Below are 24,173 nucleotides of genomic sequence, written 5' to 3'. Positions count from 1 at the left end.
ATTGCAGTTTTTGTAGGTGTCTGGTTTGATGGAAAAAAACTTACAGTGTTAGCCTTGGGTTCTCTAAGTAAAAAAAAATGGGAGGGAAAGAATTTAAGTTCCTCAGTTGTAAACATCTGGTTTGCTTGTTTGTTGTTGTTCTTCATATGGTCTTAGAGATTCTGGGTATAAGACCCTATGCCATAGGCTCAAGGAATCTGAACTTCATTTGTAGAAGTACAATACTCAGATGTGTGTAAATATGAGGTCTGTTAATTGAAGTTCATCAGTCAGTATGTACCAGAACACTGTACACTTCAAAGTTTTTTGTATTTGTTTGGAAAAAAAATAGTTTTCGTCTAGTTAATAAATAAGACTATAGAGCACTTAGTTTATGGGTGTAGGTGCCTCAAATTTTCAGCAAGATTTGAGATATATACCTTACAGTTTACAAGACTGTGGTAGAGCAATGACATTAGAGTAGGTACTAGTTTTCTTGGCAATAGCGTGTTACTTTTAAAGATGTATAAAGATTCTCTGTCCCTCTTTCAACAGGAAGATTTATAAGAAACATGGAAAACATTACGTTTACTGAAAACTTTCTCGATAACAAAGATCATGGAGGATTTCTGTTTGTTTCACCAACTTTTCAGAAACTTGATGATTTAATTCTACCAGATAACCCTTTTCTTTGTGGCATTCTAATCCATAAGATGGAAATACCCTGGGCAAAAGTTTTTCCAATCCGTTTGATGTTGAGATTGGGAGCAGAATATGGGGGTAAGTTTTAACACTTCTAATAGCCATATAGATATAAAATTCCCCTCGAAAAACATAACTTTGACACTGCTCCAGATTCACTGGAAGAAAATACTTTCACAAATTGTCATTGACTTGAAGAGACAAAGCCAGCTTGCACAGGACCTGAAGGCAGATACTGTCCTAAATGACATCTAGAGTTGCTCTTCGAATAACACAGGCACTAATCTAGAGGTGTAGGTGCTGCTTTATTTCCTGTCACATTGTTCCTTACTTGGAGACAGTTTAGATAAGGAGTTTAGGTAAGTTGCAGCATGGAGCTGTTACTTGAGTGGAATAGATTTCAAAGATACATAAACTCTTTCCAACTTGGATGGTTTTTAATAAACAAGCCTGTCATTTTAGAGATTTTAAGCCTATAAATGTGCATCACTCAGTTGTTCATGCATTTGAGTCAGTAGTGGAGTTCTACTTTCTGCCTGGGTGTTGGCAAGGGTGGTAGCTTTGGTTTTACTCTTTCTCAACAAATTTATGGTCATTTTTGTATCAACCATGCACCTTCTTTGATCTCAATCCTGACTTCGTAATGCAATTTGCTTTGTTTTCAGATTACTTTATGTTGTCTGTGGTCTCCTGCATCTCCTTGCTTTCCCTTGGTTTCCATCTGTACCTTTTCTGTTCCAACCATAGAACTTCAAAGCACTTAAAACCTTGTTACCTTGTATGAACCTCTTTAATCACTTTGTTCATGGCCTACCAATACTAAGTGGTACTTCGTATTAGAAGTTACCTGCATGGTATTCATACTCAAACAACTATTGAGCCTTGCATCTCCTCTTATGACTCATAACCCAAAGACTGAACACAGGGCGTTTCCTTCCAGCCCACCTATTGCAAGAAGCGTAGCTGATAAAGCATGTGAACGGCATCAGGTCTCTCAGAAGACTTCTGCTGCTGGGGGAGACATGCAGACATTGCAGTAGGATTTAACCATGGGCGAGGAAACCATGCAGTGGGATGAAGTGAGGGAGAGTAAGGGAGAACACAATGGCGATAGTTCACTTGGCAGTTTGGATAATGAAATTAAGAAACATAGGCTATAGCTGAAAGTATTTATATTAGTGAGTTTTACAATTGTTGGTAAGTAAACATGACCTTTTTTATTTCCTCCACTCCAGCATATCCAACTCCTCTAGTAAGTTTCAGACACCGAAACCCACTCTTTGGAGAAATAGGACACACAGTAATGAATCTACTTGTTGTGAGTAATTGTTCTCTTCCCTTCCTGTTGTAATCTATTTTATATAAATACCCTCAGAACTAAGATTCTTTAAAGCTGAATTACTTTTGGCAACGTTAAAGAGCTAACGTTTTTGTTTTTCAGAGCTAACTGGGAAATTCCTTACCAAAGACTATTTAGATGTCAGTTAGGAAAGCTAAATCTTTGTGGTGGGTTGATCTTGCCTGGCTGACAGGTGCTCACCAAGATGCTTTCTCTCTGCCTCCTCTTCGTGATACAGGGAGGAAATATGAGATGAAAAATCTTTGTGGATTGAACTAAGGACAGGGAAGTTGATCACATTACCATCCCATTCAAAACAGGCTTGGCTTGGGGAAGATTAAATTTGTTGCCAATAGATAACGAAGTGAGAACTGAAATAAAAACAAACTAAGCCCACCTTTCTTCACCCACCCCACCCCCCTTTCTTACCACGCTCAACTTCATTCCCAGTTCTTTTACTTTCTCCACACCTGAGTGGCACAGAGGGATGGGAAATGGGGTTGCAGTCAGCCCATAACACTTCATCTCTGCTGCTCGTTCCTCCTCACTCTCTTCCTCTGCTCCATTGTGGAGTCCCTACCATGGGATTACAGCCCTTTGCCAGCTGCTCCAACACGGGTGTTCACCACAGGGTGCAGTCCTTCAGGAACAGACCGCTCCAGCGTGAGCTGTTCTCCACAGGGAGAGCTGTTCATGCCAGCAGCCTGCTCCTGTGTGGGTTCTCCGTGGGCTGCAGCTTCCTTCAGGCCACATCCATCTGCTGTGACGTGGTGTTCTTCACGGGCTGCAGTCTGGAGATCTGCTCTGATGTCCTCGCTCACCACAGGGCATCTTCTGCTCTGGGACCTGGAGCACCTTCCCCCCCCTCCCCCTTCACTGACCTTGGTGTCTGCAGGGCTGGTTCTCTGTTTCTTGCTCCTCTCTCCCAGCTGCTGTTTTTTCCCCTTTCTTCAGTCTGCTCTCCCAGAGGCCCACCCAGCATCGCTCATGGCCATGCCCTGGCCAGCAGCAGGTCCCTTTTGGCGCTGGCTGGAGCTGGCTCTGCTCTGACATGGGGCACTTACTGGGCTCTGCTCGCAGAGCAGCCCTGCAGCCCCACTGCTACCGAAACTTCATCAGTTAAACCTGGTATAATCTTTCATGTCATGCTTCTGTTAGCACAGTCTGTGGTAGTAAGAAATAGCTTTAACTAACTGGGAAAAATGTTGAAATTTACAGTAAAGCTGATAGTAATCACTGTTCAGTTACATTTTTCTTTTACAAGGACTGCTCTGGCACAAGAACTCTAGTCTTAAATCTGACATCTCATTAAATTTGAAAAAGCAAACTTGACAGGCAGATTCTTTATTCTAAGTGTAACATTAATTACATTGATGCACAAAACTAACTTTGTTAAGGTTAATCAGTCTGACTATCTTACATGAAAGACTTGACTTACTTCAAGTCAATAATTTTTCCTTTGTTACCCAAATAGTTTGATGTAAACTTCTAGTAAACCTGTATTTCTGACTGGTAACTTCCTCTTCTAACACTTATGTAGAACTTATCCTTAAGGCTTTAAGCAAAAGTACTGGAAAGGTTACAGACAGTTGCATACACCCAGGTGATTGCTAAATCCTCTCTAGTCTAGAAACCATTACAGCTTAGATGAAGTGGCGGTCTTTGGCTCTCTGTTTTTGCTATCATTGATTTCCATGTTACGTAGAGAATCAATCTCAGGAATTAAGCCATATGAAAATAGTGATTCCTCCATCAAGAAAAAAAAAAAGAATATTAAGTTTCAATTCCATGAGGCTGCTCCCTGCCTGATTGTCCATGGACCAGTACCAGCGTGGGGGCAGAGGGCAGAAGAGTACGTTAAGAGAATCAAGATTCACTTAATTGGCTTAAGCCACAGCCTTTGTGTTATTCAAGTACTAAGGCCACGGATTGTTAAGGTCTGGAAGAGTAGCCTGGGAAAGACATACAGGCACATAAGGAGTAGCATCATCAGTGTTCACTCTCTGTCACTGTCACGCAGGGGATATTGAACCGGATTTGTCTTAGTATCTGATGTGGTATACCCATTCCTTTCTTTAGCCTGCTGTGGAATTACACCGTTGGACTTAAAGGAGTCTTAATGTTGTACTGGTGACAGGGAGGGCTTCTATAGAAGCTGTTTTCAGTTGGATTACAGTTGCTGTGATTCTCCTTTATAGCTGTGTTCAGTGGCATCTGTTCAGTGGCATCAGCTCAAAACACTGAGAACGTGTGCTTCTTGGCAGGGTTACTTCTTTTGATACAGCAGGAGTTTGAGTCACGGGAAGATGACTGCAAAATGTTCTTGTTAGATTTTTAACTACAGGCGGTGCAAGCTCAACAGTTAAAGATCACAAAATCTAGTACCACACAAGTGACTGAGGTGGTGGTGAATGGTGAAGGCAAAGGGAGTCTGTGATGCATATCCTTGCTGCTGCTAGACAGTGTCAGTTCAGCTGAAACTTGCAGTGCAGTGAGATCTGTGACGCCATGACAGCGTTGTCCAAACCCTCCCTGAAAACCAACGCTCTTGGGGCTGGATGTAAAATACTTTGTTCTGATGAGAAGTACTCTCAAATGTAAGGAAATTATACTTAAACTGTCTGCTGACATTAAATTTTTGTCTGTTATAGGATCTTAGAAACTATCAATATACTTTGCATACCATAGACAACCTATTTGTTCATGTGGAAATGGGTAGAAGCTGTATTAAAATACCCCTAAGGAAGTATAATGAGGTGAGTAAAAGTAATCCAAACCCCTTTAATCTTCATTTTTGTATAACACCAGTTACGTCTTTTATGTGAGGTCTTTTATTTTTTTAAAAAAGGCAGGAGGGAGGAAGTGATTCTTGGAGGCGGTAATGCTTTATTCTCAAATCAATTTCCAGGGAGTTCTGCAAGTGATTTCTCCACCTGATTGCAGCTCTCTAGTTTGCTGTGCAGTAGACTCTTTGAACTTTAAAATGGTATAAGCATGTGATGTCTGGGGAGAGGGCATGAAATCATCAGAATGCACGTTTCTGTCTTCATGGCTGTGTTAGAAGATGGATGATGAGTGAAAAATTGAGGCCTAGGGTAGCCTGCTAAAGGTGAAAGATCAACAATTTCTGTAAAGTCTTTTAGCATATGTTTCCAAGGAGAATCTCCTATATATTTTGTGAAAGTGCTGTTTTGCGTAAAACTTCAAAATACAATACAATTTCTAAAAAATATTTCGTCAGTGTAGTTTGTATTACAGTTTAACTGACCTTTAGCAACAACAAAAAAGAGGAGTAAACTGCATGATGCTTAATGCGTCGCCTCATAACCAACAAAATCCCTACAGCTCTGATACTCTGCGTTATCAGTAGTCAGACATCGCTCTCAACTGAAGTAGAATTTTTAATCATGTTTAGTTTTCCTCGAACTAGTCATGGCAAATCAAGTTGTTCAGCCTTTCTGGAATTAAGTGAATAATCCTTGGGATTTGTTTCGAGACCTGGATTTTTCTAATGTCTTCGTATTTAAAACAAGTACTGCAAAAAAAGATTTGTCACTTTAATGACAAACTTTATGTTGACAGGTGATGAAGGTGGTAAATTCTTCTAATGACCATGTAATTAGTATTGGAGCCAGTTTCAATACTGAAGCAGATTCTCACTTGGTGTGTGTGCAGAATAAGCATGGCCACTATCATACACAAGCAAACAGCGCTACTGAACATCCTAGGAAAGGTAAGCTGTCTAGTGTGGCATGTGAGGAACAATCACAGAGCAGAAATCACAGAACCATAGAATGGGTTGGAAGGGACCTTAAAGATCACACAGTTCCAACCCCCCTGCCATGGGCAGGGACCCCTCCCACCAGACCAGGTTGCCCAAAGCCCCATCCAGCCTGGCCTTGAGCACCCCCAAGGATGGGGCATCCACAGCTTCTCTGGGCAGCCTGTGCCAGGGCCTCACCGCCCTCTGAGTGAAGAATTTCACAGTGCAAATAAAATGTATGTTCACTGACTCATGCTGCAAGGAAAGTGTGTATTCCCAGTAGCTTATTTAGGCAAAAAGTTCAGGCATTCAAGTAGCAGAGTAAGTGCAAAATAAAATATTGCTATTTGGTTTCAGCTGTTAGTTACCTTTTAGAAATGATAAGTGAAGATTCAAATTGTTTTCTGCTTGTTTTTAGATTTTTTTTATTATAGCTTGCATTTTTAGGCATCATTTTTTTACATCTTTCAAAATCCAAGTTTAATATTAGTGTGAACTGTGCAATATGTTTACAGACTAAACAGCCTGAGTAACTGAGTGTATGGAAGTACAGTATGAGTGAATCACTCTATACAGCACCTAGCAAACTGATGAAACCACGTGTAGTGAAGGGTGTAGAGGTACCTTTTGAGGTTTTGCAAAAAGTACATTTACATTGCAGAGCAGTGTATCCAGGCTGATTATTTGTGCTTCTCAAGAGTCATTAGTTGCAGGGGAATTCCAGATTGGTAAGGCTTTACTCTTGCCATCTCTGGCATGAATTACAAATACTGTTTTGTGCTTCATTAAGCATATCTATTAAGCGTGCTTCTGTTTGAAGTGCTGTACTTGGGTTGACTGAGCCCAAAAACACCATAAAACACCACAGCACAACACTGTACCAGTGACTGTCTCCCCTTTGTATTTTGAGCTTTGCCAGCTTGCCTCTTACCTATCTGCCAGTATCTTAAAAGAATACTTCATGCACTCATAATGTAGCTTGACAAAGGTTTTTTGCCAAGGTCCAGTGTTTTGTACCAGCCTGTGTCTAAGTGATTGCTAGTAATACCTTTCTTTGTTTGCTCTCTTAAAACAACAACAAAAGTAAATTAAATGTTGGTAATGACAAACTTCAGAGATATGTAGTGATATTTACTTTTTTCTACTTTTTCTAGTTACAGGTGCAAGTTTTGTAGTGTTTAATGGAGCCTTAAAGACATCTTCAGGATTTCTAGCTAAATCCAGTATAGTTGAAGGTAGGAATTTTGTCCTATGTGTCTTTTTCTTTTTTTTTTTCCTTTTTTTTCCCAGAGGATCCTAAAGGCGGGGGAGGGGGGAAAGGAGGAGGGAGAGGGGAAAAGAAGGCAGTTTTATGCAAGATCTTTATTCCACAGTAAGTAAAACTTTTTCAGGACTTGTAACTTTTAGAAAACCTCTTACAAACAAGTCATGCTCTATAAAAATACATGCTAGTTCATCTGTCGGTTTTATTACATATCTCGGTTATATCTCTCTTCACGTTAGCCAATATTTGAATTTCCTTTATGGCTGCGTGTATCTAGAACTATTTTGATTCATGTACTGATGAAATGCATGTATTGACACACAAATGCCAGCTACTTGTAAGATTAGTCTATTGGTCTTTGCTCTGTTGACTAGAAAAGCTTTAATTACTACTTCTGTCATGTGGCATTTGATGCTGTTGTTGGGTGTAGTGTCCAATTAGGATTTGACGTCTGTTTATTAGGGAGCTGAGGGAGAGAGGTCTGGTCTTATCAGATGTTAAGCTAAGACTCTACTTTAAAGCTATGCTACTCTTTCTGTAGATAAATGATAATCTTAACTGATTTTCTTTTAGATGGACTAATGGTACAAATAACACCGGAAACGATGGAAAGCCTACGCCAGGCATTAAGAAACAAGAAGGACTTTAAAATAACTTGTGGCAAAGTGGATGCAGAAGGCCTAAAGGAATATGTAGATATTTGCTGGGTAGAAAATGAAGAAAAAACAAATGAAGGGTAAATGTATTACCAAAACAAAGCATCTTACAGAATTCTCTTGTTCCCTGCTTGAAAATATCCACCTTTTATTTCTTGAAATAAATCTAACATATTTTTATTCAAAGGAAGTGTTCTACTAAAAGCTGTAAGGGAATAGGACAGTGAAGTACCTGCTAGCCTCTAGATGTCACTAGCAGAACAGCTTAGCTTGTGTTCACCGAAATTAATACTGTTTTCAATGTTCAGGAATTTGACAGGAAGTGTGTGTGTGAACCTTTGGAAGTCCTCTATCGAATCAGTTATCAATTTAAGGATGCAGTTAATCTCTTTATGACTCGGGGAGGTGAGGTGGCTTGTGAGCACACAGTACTGCTCTTTGCCACTCACTGCTTTGAATGCCAGCGTTTAGTGAAACAAAGTAAGGTGCAAGACATCCTTACTTAATGTGTTTTGAACAGTTGTTTATACATCTTCAAACTTTAATTGTACGCTGCTAACTCAAAAACTTGCTTTTTATTAACAGAGTTATTTCTCAGGCCCTGGGCTTGACTTAGTATGCCTTTTTCTGTGGTTTCACTGACCAATTAAAGCAGAACGGTGCCTTACCTAAGATGGTTTATAGTTTCTTAAACCCATATGATGAGGCTTTTATTGAATAAGTGTTGTTTGTTCCCTGTGTAGGATACTTTTTCTGTAGCTTCTATGTTGACGTGATGCAAATCCTGTATTACATTTTGTTGTAGAGCTGTTTAAAAAGCCTTTAAGGATAACTAAACATTATTTTGTAGATTGGAAAAAGTTGTATGAAATAAAATGTTTTTTGTAATTATTAACAACGCTATTATCTTCCACAGAATTCTAAGTCCAGTGGATGGAAAAGCAATGGAAGGAACTCAGAGTGAAAAAGCGCCACACAGCAGAGACTTTGAAAGAGAAGGAAAAGTTCTCAAGTGCACTGAAGTTAGTAAACTACATTGTACTTCAGCCTTTTTACTACCACTTAAAGTATTGTAGTGTTAAAGAAGGGGGTATTAAATGTTACTATTAAAGAATCTAACTTACCTGCTATATAGCCATACTGATTTGCAAACTGTTCTCTATGATTCCTTGATAAGCTTACATACTTTATCTTCCTCTGAAAAGGAGTACATTGTAAAAGTCTATTATCATTGCTAATTAATGTCTGGATTAATGTATAATCCAGATACACCTGTGGTCACTTAAGTATTATGACTGAACATGAAGTGTTAGAATAATATGCCAACAAACAAGCATTGATATTTATAGCTCACTTTGTTCTGCATACTCATTTTCTTACTTTTGTCATGTAACCGGGCTATTGTCTGTCCTTATCCTTTCTGTGGTTTCAGGTGTACTATTTTCTGAAGGACCATGAATTATCCAGTCCTGTTCCTCTTCAGTTTGCTAAAGAGATTGCGATTGCCTGCAGCGCTGCTCTTTGCCCACACCTTAAAACCTTGAAAAATAATGGGATGAATAAGATAGGCCTAAGAGTTTCTGTTGACTCAGATATGGTAATCTTTCAACTTTTATTGCAGACACTCCATTTCAATTGAAATCTTTCTTGTGAAGACCTTGGATCTCTTTCTGAATGGTTCTATTTTTTTTGTCCTACCCCAGATCCAGACTGAGGATGAAATTTCATTTAGAAGCTGACTTAATGCCTAGTGGTTCACGAAAGGAATAGCCTCATTGTCGTTTCTGCCCCATTCCCTAGTAGCTGCTTGCTATAGGTTATCTGTTCTTCTCTGGTTCTGACTCTCTCTGGCACTCATTTGCCTCCAGGGTGAGTCAGTTTAGAGAGTTACAGAGTTAACTTTCTGATGCTTTTCTTTAAGTATGTAGTTTTCTGCTGCATTAGCTCCCAACTCAGGAAGAGATATTTGCTCCAATATTTCTATAGCAGAAGAGAACAGGTTTGCCTAGTTCTGTCCAATATGGATGTCCCTCAAAAGCCTGCGTAACTCCAGTATTGAAATAAACTTCTTTGTATCTGAAGGTCTTACTCTCTGTTACCCTTCCTTATCTATTTTGAGGGAAGCTGTAAATGTACTCCTTAAATTCTAATTTTCAGCAATCTATTTTGAAATTTATCTATTAGTATCTGATCCCAGAATAAAATCAGATAATTCTTGGACAGAAGTCTGAAGCAATCCAGGATGCTGAGGATTTGTGGCCTGGTAAACCTAGGTAGAATGTTGCATGTTCCTCTGGCAAACCTAATAGTTCGTGATCAACCTGAAAACCTACCCAGTTCCCAGTGTTTCAATGTTACTTTATGTCACTTCATGCTAGGTGAACTACTGTTTTACCAAGATACTACGCATTTGTGTCATCTTATTAGTTACAAAAAATGTTAAAATAGATGTGTTCTCATTCTAGGTTGAGTACTTGGCAGGATCCGGAGGTCAACTTCTTCCACAGTACTATCTGAATGAATTGGACAGTGCTCTGATTCCTGTGATCCATGGTGGGATGTCAGATCCTACAAGTTTACCATTGAAAATGGAATTAGTATTTTTCATTATAGAACATCTGTTTTGATGAGGCCAGTTACTGGCAAGATACTGATTTGCTAGCTCTGAATACCAAAGTTGTGATGCGTCAAACACTAAAAATGATAAAAGTTTTTAAGACTGGTTTTGTTTTAATGGATTTTCATTAATGGATTTTCAAACTGTTTAAGAAAAAAAGCACCAACTCTTGCTGGTTACTTTATGACAAAAGAATTGTAATTTGTAATGTTTCCTAAACTTCTGAAATTTTACACTTAATACAGTTGATGAAGAGGGCAGTCTTTGTTACCTCTTTACACAATTGTAGCGTTTACTTTGTGTAGTGTAACTTTAAGCCATATTATCTTGCCTCTTAACCTCAGATAAGTATTAGAGAAATTGCTGTGGTTAGGTCTAATCTCAATCTGAAGCATGTGCTTTCCATGTGCATATGAGCTAAACACTGAAGTATACTTAGCTGGCACAAAACTGTTTTCTTGCCATTTGAGATTCAAATATGTGATCTGTAGCTGACTGCAAGCTTCACGTGTCAGTGCAAATATAAGTGCACACTTTTTGACACTCGTCTATGATCAGCACAAGGAAGAATTTTGCAGGTATGTTTATGAAGACTTTGTAGTTGAAGTCCTGAATTACTAGGATATTATGCTGGTGCTTCAGGAACATATGCTTCTGAATTCCTTTTTATAGAAAACTGATTTCATTCTGGTATTTATAAGGACTTATCTAACTTAAATGGATGCTATTTTTATAAATACTGATACTTTTTTTCCTTTACTCTGTGTTCAGAAGTCCTGATGCAATTTGACCTTTCAAGGATTAATAAAAAGCCAGATTACCTTTGCAGTAATCTACATGTAGCAATAAGTAAGACAAGGTTTCTGCAATACTTTTTCTGCTTCCATTTACTGCTTTTGTCACCTGTTGGTAGCCACCTTTGTTTTCAGGGACAATAAATGTATTGTGTGAATTTTCATGAACAGATCGCTTTAGTATACTTGCGGTTCTTGTATAGGATGTATTTTTGATATTGGGTCATTAAAATCTATTTATGTACTTGTGATGCATGTGATTTGTACCAAGGTTCAGTGAACCAAGGTTTGATAACTGTCACAACTGTTTACCAGGAACAGAACCAAAACAAAATCTGTCCAAGGTCTGTATTGTTTTCAGTAAAAATGTTGGTACCGTTTTATGCGACTATTAGAACTTTGATGCCTTCTTGATGCTCATAGGGGATATTTCATGTTTTTGTATCAAAAACAGTTTGTAACTTTAACCTAATCAGCTCTGCTGTTAACCGTGCTTTAAAAGGCAAGTTTTTGGAAGGTTTCAGGCTTCATCAAGATCTTGCTGTGGAGGATACTGGGGATACTTTCGAGCTGATTCTTCAGAGGAGCTGACTCTGGAGAGGAGCTGAAGACCACAGGAGGAGCACTTGGGTGCAAGCAAAGCCACGCATGGACCGTGAAAGAAACAGCAGTGTAGACACACAGTTACCGGCTATTTAAATAAACACAGCCCTCTTACTCATGTGAAGCCTCGTCTTTCTTCCCCTCAGGGGGGCTCCGGGACCCTTCACACCCCCCTCAAGCCCTGTGCTGTGGCCGCCCTCCCGCCCCCCTGCAGCCGGGGCAGCCTCCGCCTCTGTCGGGGCGGGCCCGGGCCCGGCGATGGCGGCGCCGCTGGGTGCTGGAGGCTGGGGCGAGGCGGCGGTGGAGCACTTCCAGCGGGGCGGGCGGCTGGCACACCGCGACGGGGCCGGGGTCCGCTGGTGGCATGCGGCCAACAGCAGGCGGAGAGCCCGGGAGGCCGCCAGCAGTGAGTGCCGGGGCGGGTGGTGGAGATGGCGGAGGGCAAGGAGGAGAGGAGAGGAGGGGCGAGAGAGGAGGTGCCGGGGTTTGCTCAGCCCACAGGGCGGGCGTCATGGCGGCACGCTGCTGCCTCATGAGGGGAGCGGGGGCAGGCGCTGAGCTCTGCTCGCTGCGGACAGCGACAGGACCCGAGGGGACGGCACTGCCGTCTGTGGATAACACACATCTGTTTGTAAACATCTGAAAGTGAAAACATCACCTTCAAGCTGGATGTGCTTTGGGCATCTCCCCATCCAGCAGCAGCCGAAGTGCTGGGGGACGAGTGCTTGTGGCAGCTTTGTCAGGGATATGCAGCAAATTTTGCCCCTCTTCTAGAAGCAGTTAGGGTTCACAAGCAGTTTTGGCCTTGTATATTCTCTTCTAGGTCTTTTCAGGATGGTTTGAAATTAGGTACTGCTCCAACACACACAGTAAGATGTACTGGATTCAACAGGACAATTTATTTACTACTTTTCCATTTTTTTTGGTTCCAGGTAATTACATACTTCAAGTCATTTATGAGCAGTATGTTGTAGTGAATTTTAACCTATGTGAACATCAAAATATATGTGATACTTTTGATTTGCTTTTTATCAGCAATATCTTTTTTTTGAGCTTGTCAAGCTTATCATCATCTTTTTTTTTTTTGGTACTATTTCCATCTAAGTAACCGTTTTTATTGAATTCACTGCAAAGCTGTTAGCTCTGTCCAAGCTCTCAGATACCTCTCACTATAGGAAGCTGTTATCAAAAGCTTTTAGCTTTCCTAAGATTTCCACTCATTTGTGTTGAGCTTCAGCTACCATTTTCTTGAAGTTCTGGCTCAAGTGAGTTCACCAGCCTGGGGAGTGAAACAATTTAGCAAGAGTGGATCCACATTTGGGATATTCATTTTGCTGTTCACTTGGCTAAATGTGCATTCAAAAATCAATTTGCACTTGCTTGTAGATTTATGAAGTGCCTACTGACTGAACTACCCCAAAAATGCATCGCTGTTGCTTCACACAGAGCAACTCATAGTCACTGAGCTTTGTGGGGAGAGTGTGCACAGTCTTCCCAATAGTTGTGATTCTGAAGCAGACACGAGCTGTTGGATTTGCTTTCTCTTACAGCACTCATCTTTTTATAACAGGTGAGGCTCACATGATAGAAGCAGATGTCCTTCTCCGTGGTGGCAAGGGAGACCCCATCATGGCTCATCCGCCTGAAACAGACAGTGACATCACATTGCAGGAATGGCTGGATGTCATTGTCAACACAGATAAAGGCATCAAGTTGGATTTTAAGAGGTATTTCAAGACAAAAACATTTGTATATACTGCATATACATATATATTTGTATATATATATCATTCTTATTAGCAATTAACAGTTTTACAGGTAGAGATATCATTTGGTGATCGTAAACCAAACCATTTCTGATTGTGCAATTTAGAGTTATTCCTTCCTTACTGAACAGTAGCTGTAGTGAATCATAGTCGGAATTACTGAATGCGTTTCAAGAGTAAAAGCTTTAAAGTGTTTTTAATCACAAATGATGATTTCATGTCAAGTCAACTTGTTTCCGAGTTGCCACTGAGCAAAATTCTCCCATTGGGAAAATTGACTTGGTAGTGCCTACCTGGAAAACTCCCACCAGTTTTCTGCTTGGGCAAATAAATTAGGAAAGACGGCCTCTCGGCTGGAAGTCAGCGTGGCTGCCGGGCTGCAGATGGGGCTGAGCACGCTGGGTCTCTCTCTGCCCAGCAGCATGCATGTCACTCCTGCTGTTCTGCAGGTTTCTCAGTGGTGTTCTCTACTCTGGAAAGGGAATGAACGTGTCAAGGCTGTTTAAGGAGCTTCTGAACAGCTTGTTGAAAAGCTAGCTTTATTCCAGGCTTGCTGAAGGTCATATTGATTAAAAAATAAATAAATAAAAGTCATCCCCTATCGGCATATATATCTTTTTTCCAGAACTCTTCTTACTTTTTTATTTATTTTAAAGGAGAGGACTTCTGTTCCCTCATCATCTCCAATATTAACAGTCTGTTGGGAATTTCTCAATTCATGAATGAAATGCATTCTTTTGAATGTCTGATCTCTCACCATGCATGATGCAATTTTTGAGTGTGATTTGTAATACAGTAAAGCTTTATTACTGTCAGTATGGTAAGTTGCATGTATATTGAAGTAAATTCAATTTCTTTGGTCTAACTTCTCACTTTCAGCTTTCAATTTTAACCATGCCGTTTCCTTAGCTTTATTGGAAAATGCACCTGAAAAGCTCATAGAATTGCTTGGAAAAGTTTGAAATTGTATTCAAAGTGAGCTGTGATTTTCAGACATAATCTCTGCAATTCCTGTCTTCAGCTTTGTCTGATGATCAGTGTACATCAGTTTTTGCAGCAGATGGAGAATCCAGCCGCACTTTTAAAGGAGCCTTGGTATGTTATAGACACACAAAAATTGCTAGGTAGCTATAAAATTTGTACCTGTTTTTCTGTGTAATGTAATCACAGTTTTCATGTAAAAATTCATGAGAATACAGAAATTGGGGGCAGACTTTTATTGTTACAGAGTCTCTAAAAGTCAGCTTAGACAGGAAAGAAAAATGATAAGAGAAGTAGAGAGGTTTTCTTTTTTTTTTCAGTTCAGTCTTAATTATTCCTGAAATTAATTTAAAAACTGTTGCTTTTTTTTTTTTCTACAAGGAATTTCTGTCCAAATGCAATGATTTTTTTAAAAGCTTTAAAAATTATATTGCATGATAAAAGTCTGATTGTACAAAAGCATTTAAAAAATACAAGCACACAGTGCAGATACATTCAAATGAGTGACACAGAAGTTGGTGTTCATTTGGATAATATTTCTTTGGGTACCATTGCTGAAGTTTTGAAGGTTATTCCAGTGGTGCTTAAAAAGAAATATTTTCTGTATTTCTACTCTGTGAGCTTGATTAATCACATAATCACATTTCCTGTTCGAATTAATGTATTCTGCAACAGGACTTCAGAGTCACATTTCAAAAATGCCAGAATCATCTAAAGTGGAGTCAACAATACATTTTAATTTGTTCAGATTTACTCAGTGCTGTGGAGTAAATATAGGGCTGTTGGTTCTTTTTTGTGTGTTTGTCTTGTTTTCGAGAGATGCTGCTTTGTTTGTTTGTTTCTCTTTACATTGTAATGCAATTTACAGCAAAAATGAAGGCAGTCTGCTGATTTGGAGAATCACCTGCATATTAGTTCTGGGAACATGTGAAGTGTTCTGGCTTCATAAGATGTGAAAAATACTTACACCAATAATGTTAATTCAAGCCATTACTAGCTTTTCTCTGGGACAAAAAAAAAATGAGCCAGTGGAGCCAGTACTTAATAACTGAAAGTGCTGGGTGGAATTCCTGACAATATGCAGTTTTCTCAACAACACAGAAGTTAAAATGTACAAAATGACTTTTCACAGTAAGTAACACAGGCAGCTCAGGGTACACAGCTGGCTGCCGTTCTCATGTCTGGCTGAACATCCTGACATGATTCATCTGACCTCATCCTGAGCTGCGTTTGGGAATAGCTTGTTCCAGAACCAACCTTACAAAATGGTGAGAAGGACTCACAGGAGAAAACACAGGTCCTTGCTATTAATAAGGAAAGCACGACTCTGACCATAACAATTTCAAATTCCTGAATGTTATGTGGAATGTTCATTAATTTGCTGAGTGAGAAAAATTATCTGTTTTCTTGGCATTCAGTCCCTTTCCCCATTATTCTACATTTCTTTTTTTTTTTTTTTTTCCTACAAAACTTCTGAAAGTTTTGTTAGGATGGGGAAAGGGTATAGCTTGCTTTCTAGCTATGCTCTTTATTTTGATTTAAGAGAGTAGCAAATGTTGTATGACTTACAACATTTTGTTAAATGCTTACAGGAGGTTTCTACATCGGTTGCTCAAGTGACGACATCGCATACTTAATAATTATCTATAGGATGAGCATCTGATGTGCAGACTTCATGCTGCCGCTGGTATGCCACACTTCTGAGCTATGGGAGTAACCACTACCAGGGTTAAAATGTTCAGATGAGTGCCCTTTCACCCTGTTAGTTGCCCAAAATGCTCAGTTTTTGTCTTTTTATTGTCCTAATACAGGTGCATTGTCTTGCACAGATGTGAAGGTAATTTTTTTCTGTCAGCAGGATTTGAAATAGCTAGTTGTTGACAAAATATGTACCATTTTAAGCTAGGTCGAGAGAGACTACTTTCAGCCTTCAGGTAGTATATAAGCCTCAGGAACATACTCAAATAGAAGAAATAAATTTAGATTTATGACAGCACTTGTGGCTTTCAGGTATTGTCAGCCCAGTTGTCTGATCTGATTACAAGTGTTAGCCAGAGCCTGCTGTGGCTTCCTTTACTAAAGTCCTTACCAAGCATCCAATAAAGTCCAAGTCTTACAAAGCCTGATGTTAGAAGTGCCATGAAGTACGAGCCATGAAGCAGTTCATTTTGGGCAGTCACCCAGTGGTAGAAAGGCTCTTCAGCATCTGCTCAGATGCTGCCTGGGTTACGTGGGGAGTTTTCATCAACTTCCCCACCTGTACACGCACGGTGCCTTTCCCATCCTCGGTCTGGTAAGGCGTCTCACCTCCTCTGCGTGTCGCTGGCACAGTCTAGATGCCGTACAGCCTTCCCTGGAGCTTCTCGAGCGTGTGAAGCCGCAGCTGAGGCGACCTGTTTGGCTCAACGCAGACATCCTGCCAGGACCGAACGGGAGCAGCAGCGCCGTGGATGCGAAAGGATTCCTTGACACCGTCACTTCGGTTTTCCCGGACGTAACCTTGTCGCTGGGGTGGACGACTGGGTGGCACCCTGACCAGCAAAATAAAGGTAAAGGTAGAAAATTTAATTCACATGCTGTATAGCCTACTCCCTCCAAATTAATTTCATAGTTGATTCAAAATAAATCGAATGCCATCTTGTCAGTTTGAAAACAGTAGTGAGTATAAGAAGAATTGTTTTCTTTCTTGATGTATATTTGCTAGTGTGTTGCATAGCTATTAGTTCTGTCTTCGAGTTGCAACAGAACTGTGTGAAAATCCAGTGTTTCAGTCAAAATAAGCAGTACTTTGTTCTTCTCATTCTCACGTACTGCAGAATTTCTTGGGGACAAAGTGCCTGAGTTCTGTTTCAGGTGGTCTGCTCCCTGAATCCTGGCAGGATCGGAATGGTAATCAGAACTCTGGCACAGTTCCTAAGGAAAAACTGATTAGCTGGAAGTTTTAAAACCTATGATTTTGCTCTTTCATTAGACAACTGAAATCAAATTGCTGGTCAGCATTGTTTTCAACATTTCTATTGAAGAATTGAATTTGTGCTATAGATTTTCCAAGTTATTGATATTAATAATTTTTGGAAATCTCAGTTTTGTGAATCTAGTTGCAGTTTGTTATTGTTAATCCCTAACTAAAGTTTAAATCTATAATGTGTAAACATTATTTTAGGATCTTTTCTACAGGCATCCTCTCACAGTTCTCAGAGCTGCTTTGTAGGGATTTTTTACTCCAGGGCCCATGCATTTGTGTGCAATGACACAATTCCCACTAGTATCATCTGGAACTACAGTGACAAAATTATAAACCATTCCAAATTGCTTATTATTTATTAGCAAGATTTAGAATTTTGTTATGATGATTGTGTTGTATGTTATAGAGGGTTTTTTTTGGCTTGTATTTTCTCCAAAGTATTATCAGTCAAGTAAGAAGTTGTTGGAAATGCTCATAGGAAATATTGTACTGAATAATCTTTTTTAATACATGTAACTTTATGTTGTTCATTCAAAACTTCAGTTTATGATGATGCTAATGATGGATGTACTGTAAGACAAAAGAGAAACAACTTACTTGAACGCTTACAACTTCAAGTTACTGTTTGCCCAACAAAACCTTTATTTAAAATTTTGTGCTTTTGTAGGCTTTGCAGTACCTACATTGCAGTAGAGTAATTGAGCAACAAATGATTAACTGATGTTACTGAAGTTAAGATCTTCATAGCCTTTAGAAGTAAGAGGAAAGTTAAACAGCATTTTATCTCCAGTGCTTGTAAAAATCTCAGCAGCAAGCACTACAAGTGTTTTAGATTGCTTCTTCTCTAGCATTTAGTGGTTTTTGTTTGTTTGTTTGTTGTTGTTTTTTGTTTGTTTGTTTGTTGTTTTCTTTGTAATGTTTCTGGTTTTTTTTAGGGCCACAGTCATGTTAAAACTAGTACATACAGAAGTCAATGGCAACGCATTTTTAAAGAAAGAGTAAAGATACAGTTTCCTGGACATTAAAAATTTTACATTCTGTACCTTTATCCAAAATAACACTGCAGTTAGTGTAAATAAGTTTCTTTTTTCCATGTTAGTATTGAGACATGGACATTTTTTATTTATAATCATTTGGTGATTTCTTTTTTGATTTATCTGATTTTCACAAAACCATTGTTTGCTCTTGTTCTGTCTTGCAAGCTTACTGTTCTATAAATCATCATGTCTTTATTTTAAATGGCCTTTGTTGTAGGCTATGACTGGACGATGGTGAAAGAGATGGCTCACATATGCAGTGCACTTTCCCAGCCTGTTACCTTCCCTGTAAGAGCAGCATTAGTACGACAGTCCATGTCTGAGCTTTGTTGGTTAATACAACAGTCAGACAGGTAAGTTTGAGGGACTTGCTTCAATTTTAGCAGTCCTTATTATAAAGGTACGTATTTGTTATATTAAGTACAGTGCATCTATATGTACATGCTTATCCCAATTAAATTGAAAATATTTTCTTTTAGCTTATTCCTTTAGTTTCTCAACTCCATCAGTTCTTCAATTGTTTTATCACACATGACTAGTCAGTATTCACTTCAAAAGCCTCTTTTAAAATTACTTTTTATAGTTAATGAATCTTTTATAGGATTAATTAGATTTATAGGTAATCCAATTCCATTACATATATTTCATAAGACTAATGTAGTTACACAGACGAAGCAGTTTGATGTTGCAATTTAGAATTAATGAGGCTTAATACTGACATTTTATATATTCCTTGCATTAGGTTACTTGTATGCTATATAATAATGTGCCATAAAAACATCAAAGGTGATTTTTGAGCTGGAATTTGTTAACCTCGGTAGGAAGCTGGGCATCACCCCAGCAGGACTGGAAAGAGAAGCATAAGGGCAAAAGTGAGAAAACTCATCAGCTAAGATAAAGACAGTTTTCTAGGTAAGAGGAGGGACAAAATAAAGCAAAACCAAGAAAAACAAGCAATGCAAAAGCAATTGCTCACCACTAACCCACTGATGCCCAGCCAGTGCCTTATCAACAGCAACCCTGGCAAACTTCCTTCCAGTCCCACAAGTTTTTACTGCTGTGCATGATGTTGTGTAATGAACACTGTTTTGATCGCAATTCCAAAACTTATCCCATACTGATCTGCTATGAAGAAAATTAATTCCATCCCAGCCAAACCCAGTGCTACAGAAGTTAGTAAGTTTGCTGCACACTTGTTTGGATTAGGAACTTGAAATATATTAAGTGGTTTCCAAACACCAACTTATATTTCCTTTTAAAAACTGTTCTTATAAACCCGTAACAATTTCATAGCCAACATGTATTTGCCTATTATAGAAGAAGAATAAAATCTGCTTTTTACACACTGCCATTTACTCATTTTTTTCACCTACTCTGCTTACCTACACTTCAATAAAGTTGTTCCTTAAGCACTAAGCAAGGTCAAAGCACAAACCAGAGAATTTAATACAAAAAGTTTCCTGAAAAATTTCTAAGTAATTAGTGAAAAAAAGGCAGAAAAATTAAGCGTTCATGTTAACAGTGGAGAATTGAGAGAGACGTGTTGATTATTGTAAACTGGGAAAATCATTTCTAAATACCGTTATGTTAAGAATATCTTTGTTGATTTGTGTCATTCTCAAATATTTCTTCAGTGTATAAAAGCATAATTCCCACTGAAATAGTAGGATTTTCTCTTCACCTCATCCTTAAATTCTCAATTTTTTAGTGGCATTAGAAGTCAGAAAGTCCTGAGCTGGCTTTGCTGACATACAGCTACATTCTTGATTTACCTCTGTTTTAAATTAATACAGTTTTAATAAAGAGAAAAAAAAAAAAAAAGTTTGTTATGTGGATATTATGGACAGTAATGCTTTTTTTTTTTTTTTTGAAAAAAAAAGTTATAATAAAGTCTGCGCAATTAATGAGAAAAGCATGCATGATATGGTATGGAAGATACATCCAGTTAATCAGATGTCATCACTATATGTGAGAAAATGTGAGACTGATATCACCAATTATTAAGATTGCCTCCTGTTTGCTGTTATAATGCTCTGTAACTATTGCTCTGTAGCTCTGTAACTATTTATTATTTTATCAAACATAATGTTTAGCTTGAAATTTCTTTGCTGGATATCTGCCATGCATTGCTTATTTTATTCCTTGAAAATTCCTTGAATAGTTCATACAAGAACCAGGCTCGGTATAAATTGTGTTGGGTAATGGATAACTATCCATCTTTAAAAATTTGCAGTCCTCCTCCTTGGGAAGTTCTAACAAATTTAGTTGTAGTTGCAAGAACTTAAATTTTACTAGAACCAAACTGTGTGATTTTCTTCATCTCTAAGGAAAAAAAAATGTGGCCTTTGCAACTTGTCATTCACCTTCATCAAATAGAGGTTTATTTAGAGGCTTGCAATCATGTTCTTATGCTAGCCTGTCTGTGCTAAGCATTCAGTAGGCTCCCTGTGCAAACTACTTTGAGCATGTGTTGGAGCATGCCCGTTTTTGGAGTAGCATTTTCAAGAATTGATTTTCCTGGTAATTGTAAGTCATTGTGGTAATAAGACAAGTAGAGAGACCATCAGCACAGTTCCTTGTAGCACAAATGCAGGGTGGGGGAAGATGATTTTCCTGGATGTGAATGGGTAAAGAGGATAGGGATGTTTAATTCGGGTAGTTCATAAATTTTTGTTGCTTAACTATGAAATCTAAAGGAGATAATTTTTTGGTATGTAATTTCATTGCTAAAATTAAGATACCATAGACCTGACTAATTTTAAAAGCATATTAGTGCAATGTCTTTCTGTCTTATATCCTTTAAATTACTCTCTATTTTTTTTTTTCTCTCTCTCTCTCTCTTTTTTTTTTTTTATAGGTACAGCCTCACCATTTGGACAGGGAAAGAAGACGTGTATTCTGTAGAAGATTTGCTTTACATCCGAAAAAACTTTGATAAAAGTAGGGTTTACTATGACATCTTAGAACCACAAAATTCCGAATTCAAAAAAGCCATAGGAATAGAATGCTAACTATGAAGCCCATGAGCTGAGACCTTGTAATACTTCGCCTCTTTAAACATGAAAACTTCTCCTTCAGTGGACATACCCGTGGTTATTGAGGAAGTTTTTGTGTAACTTTCTTAAAAGTTTTCCCAAATAGGTAATGCCTCTTTGATAGGTCAGAATTGTTACTTGCTCATTATATGCATCTCCCCTCTCCTTCTAGCACTTGTTCCCTGCAAGCATATAAAGAGGAGGGTGGCCTCAGTGCGTAGCTGTGGACCATGGTAATTTGCTACTAACTGCTTTTGTGTAAGCCAGTTATGGGACACCTGATGTCCACCAAGGAAAACAGTTCACACTTTATACAGGCGGACAAGAATTGAGGTTGTAGTACGTACAGAGATACACAGTTTCTGAAAGGTTTTATTTTGTAGCTCAACCTGATACACTCCATTTTTACTGCTATCATAATAGAAAATTTTCTCAGTCCTAGTGAATAGACGATTCTGATTGCTGGGTGTGGGATGCGTGATGCTACATGTCCCGGGCAGATAAAATAGTTATTTTTCCTGAATTAAAACTAATCAAGTTCATTGAAGTGTGGCAGTCATACATTTCATGGCTTTCCTCCATGCATTCCAAGCCGTCAGCAGCATGCACTGTGTCCCTGGACTGTGAAAAGCTGGAGTTGTAGCTGTAGTTGAAAGAGGCACTGGGGCAGAGAGAGATGGTGAAATGAACTGTAATTCTGACCTGTACTTAAAGCACATGGATGGATTGCAGTGAAGTATGTATCAGCTACAGTATTAAAAAGACCTACAGTGGTTTATAAGATAGAGAAGTGCTGATTGTTCTTTCAAGAGTCTTAAACTAAATTTTAAGTGTAAGAGTAGCTATGTAAAATGCTCTGTTGTAGCCTTTTTGAAAGGCAGAGGCTTTAAGAGTAAAATAGCTGTACAGTAATTGGTGCTTACCACAAAAACTGTACATTTCTGTGATTGTACAGTTATTTTCTACATTCCCCTGTACTGGATGTCTTTTTGACTCACAGAATGCAATTTCAAAAATTTTCGGAAGTTAAACTTTCCCTTCAGAAAAAATAAACTCATTGTAACCTTCTTTGTCATCTGCAGGAAAAGGCCTAATTTAAGCATTTTTTTTGCCTCTCTTCTGCCTGCATTTATTAAAATGAATGGCAGCAACCACCAAAAGGTCAACTTTGTCAGTGTGATTCCTTTTAATGAATTGGGAGAAAAGATGTGTTGTTTAGTTAACTATGCCAACACGAGCAGGTTTGAACAGATTTATCTTCTCTATTCTTTGTAGCATCTGTTTCTATTGGCTTTGTGGGCACACTGCTATTGCACTGGAAGAAGAGTCATTAACTATTTCCTTCCTTGCCATAACTATGGTGAATAGTTTAAGTACTTTAAGGACCATTTTCTAATCAGATCATTTTGACCAACCCAGGTTTCAGGAGCTGTTACCTGAACAGGAATGAAAACAGATCTGATCATGTAGGAACACTCTTGGATAATGACCTTTTCCCCTTACTCCTTTCCAGGGAGAACAGGACGTTTGACTGACCAAAGGTCCCATTAACCAAAGTTCTGGATGTTGCTTTGAGTCTACAGTACATACAGCAAGCTAGTATGAAATAGTATAGTTCAGGTTTTTTAATACCCGAAGTATTAGGAGTTGTTAAAACTGATTAAACTATTAAGTAATAAAACATTATCAGCAATTGCCAGAAGTACTTTTAAGCATACAGACATCGTAGAAGAAATATCACTGACTAATATATGAATAAACAGAGATAGTCAGATGCAATTAAATGAAGACACAGTCTGATTACCAGAAAAATCAATTAAGGTAACAAGACGTGTGAAAGTAGATTAAACAAAGTGCTGGAGTGAGTTCTATGAAGCATTCTTGCAGTGACAGAAGGGTTTGACAATACTCTGAAGTTGATTATTCTTTATGGGTTATCCTTTAAATCTGAATTTCTCTCTGTTTTCTTTTTTTACCCATGTATCTCTGTTAGTTTCCTGCAGGAACCAGGGCTTGGGTCCTGGTCTGACTTGCATAAAAATAAATTAATTTGACTTTGTTTCTCTGTTTTCATGCTGTAATATCTCCTTGTAATACCAGATGTGTTAACTGTGGGGCTAGCAGTAAGACAGTAAAGATGAGATGAAAGCCAGTTGTTTATTCTGTTGGAAACAGCTATCTGTGAAAGTTTTGTGTTGCTCTAGCTGTTGATGTCTCCTTTTTTTCTCCTGCAAATGATCTATTCCTTGTCCTTAAAACTTTATTTAGGAGTTTTGCCTTCTGCTTGTGGATTTTTTTTTTTTCTCCAGCAATGTTACTTAGTCTGTTATCTTTCAGCCAAGTTTTTAGACATACTTGTCATTGTTACATAACAAACCCGGTTGTCTTTAATGGATTAGGTCTTGTTCTGGATATCCAGGTGAATTAATTGATTAATAAAACATTTGAAATTTACTTCAGATGTAGCTCAAGTCATATATTTTTCTGCGAATTTGATGGAACTTACTAAACAGATAATATAATGTCACAGAAGAGAGGTGGCGTCATTAATCCTCCATAACTACTCAATGAAATTCAGAAGCAATGTGTGTAATGACTAAACCAAAACAGAAGCTAGTTTTCTGAGGTGTGTGTTTTTCAAATGTACTGTGAATTCAAAGAAAATTCTTTAA

At 38.5% G+C, this 24,173-nt stretch overlaps 2 protein-coding genes across 6 annotated transcripts in view; both read left to right on the top strand.

Moving 5' to 3' along the window:
- Positions 1-11,835, top strand: part of ZFYVE16 (zinc finger FYVE-type containing 16) — a 32,262-nt gene extending 20,427 nt beyond the window's left edge. For all 4 annotated transcript variants that reach the window (XM_084505162.1, XM_084505160.1, XM_084505163.1 and 1 more), the window contains exons 10-18: positions 535-759; positions 1,917-1,999; positions 4,672-4,776; positions 5,603-5,753; positions 6,938-7,018; positions 7,621-7,783; positions 8,620-8,725; positions 9,136-9,300; positions 10,169-11,835. In XM_084505162.1, coding sequence (XP_084361288.1) covers positions 535-759; positions 1,917-1,999; positions 4,672-4,776; positions 5,603-5,753; positions 6,938-7,018; positions 7,621-7,783; positions 8,620-8,725; positions 9,136-9,300; positions 10,169-10,330 — 1,241 coding nt within the window. In that variant the 3' untranslated portion in view covers positions 10,331-11,835. The remainder of the gene's footprint in view (positions 1-534; positions 760-1,916; positions 2,000-4,671; positions 4,777-5,602; positions 5,754-6,937; positions 7,019-7,620; positions 7,784-8,619; positions 8,726-9,135; positions 9,301-10,168) is intronic.
- On the top strand, positions 10,780-23,955 carry FAM151B (family with sequence similarity 151 member B). 2 transcript variants are annotated; one of them, XM_084505183.1, is made up of 5 exons: positions 10,780-10,898; positions 13,288-13,444; positions 16,796-17,013; positions 18,684-18,819; positions 21,324-23,955. In XM_084505183.1, the coding sequence occupies exons 1-5, from the start codon at positions 10,871-10,873 to the stop codon at positions 21,475-21,477; spliced, it is 693 nt and encodes a 230-aa protein (XP_084361309.1). In that variant the 5' UTR covers positions 10,780-10,870; the 3' UTR covers positions 21,478-23,955. The 2 variants fall into 2 exon arrangements, with proteins under 2 accessions (XP_084361309.1, XP_084361308.1); XM_084505182.1 differs by lacking the exon at positions 10,780-10,898 and adding an exon at positions 11,961-12,123.
- The last annotated feature ends 218 nt before the right edge of the window (positions 23,956-24,173 follow it).

Source organism: Aythya ferina (assembly GCF_964211825.1).
Source record: "Aythya ferina genome assembly, chromosome: Z".
Taxonomy (NCBI): domain Eukaryota; kingdom Metazoa; phylum Chordata; class Aves; order Anseriformes; family Anatidae; genus Aythya; species Aythya ferina.
This window is presented reverse-complemented; position numbering and strand designations above follow the sequence as displayed.

Excerpts from the sequence above, each read along its gene's own strand:
- FAM151B (XM_084505182.1), top strand. The coding sequence starts at position 11,976 with ATGGCGGCGCCGCTGGGTGCTGGAGGCTGGGGCGAGGCGGCGGTGGAG. Across the intron at positions 17,014-18,683 it reads CCCTGACCAGCAAAATAAAG|GCTATGACTGGACGATGGTG; the intron begins GTAAAGGTAGAA and ends CCTTTGTTGTAG. Across the intron at positions 18,820-21,323 it reads TTAATACAACAGTCAGACAG|GTACAGCCTCACCATTTGGA; the intron begins GTAAGTTTGAGG and ends TTTTTTTTATAG.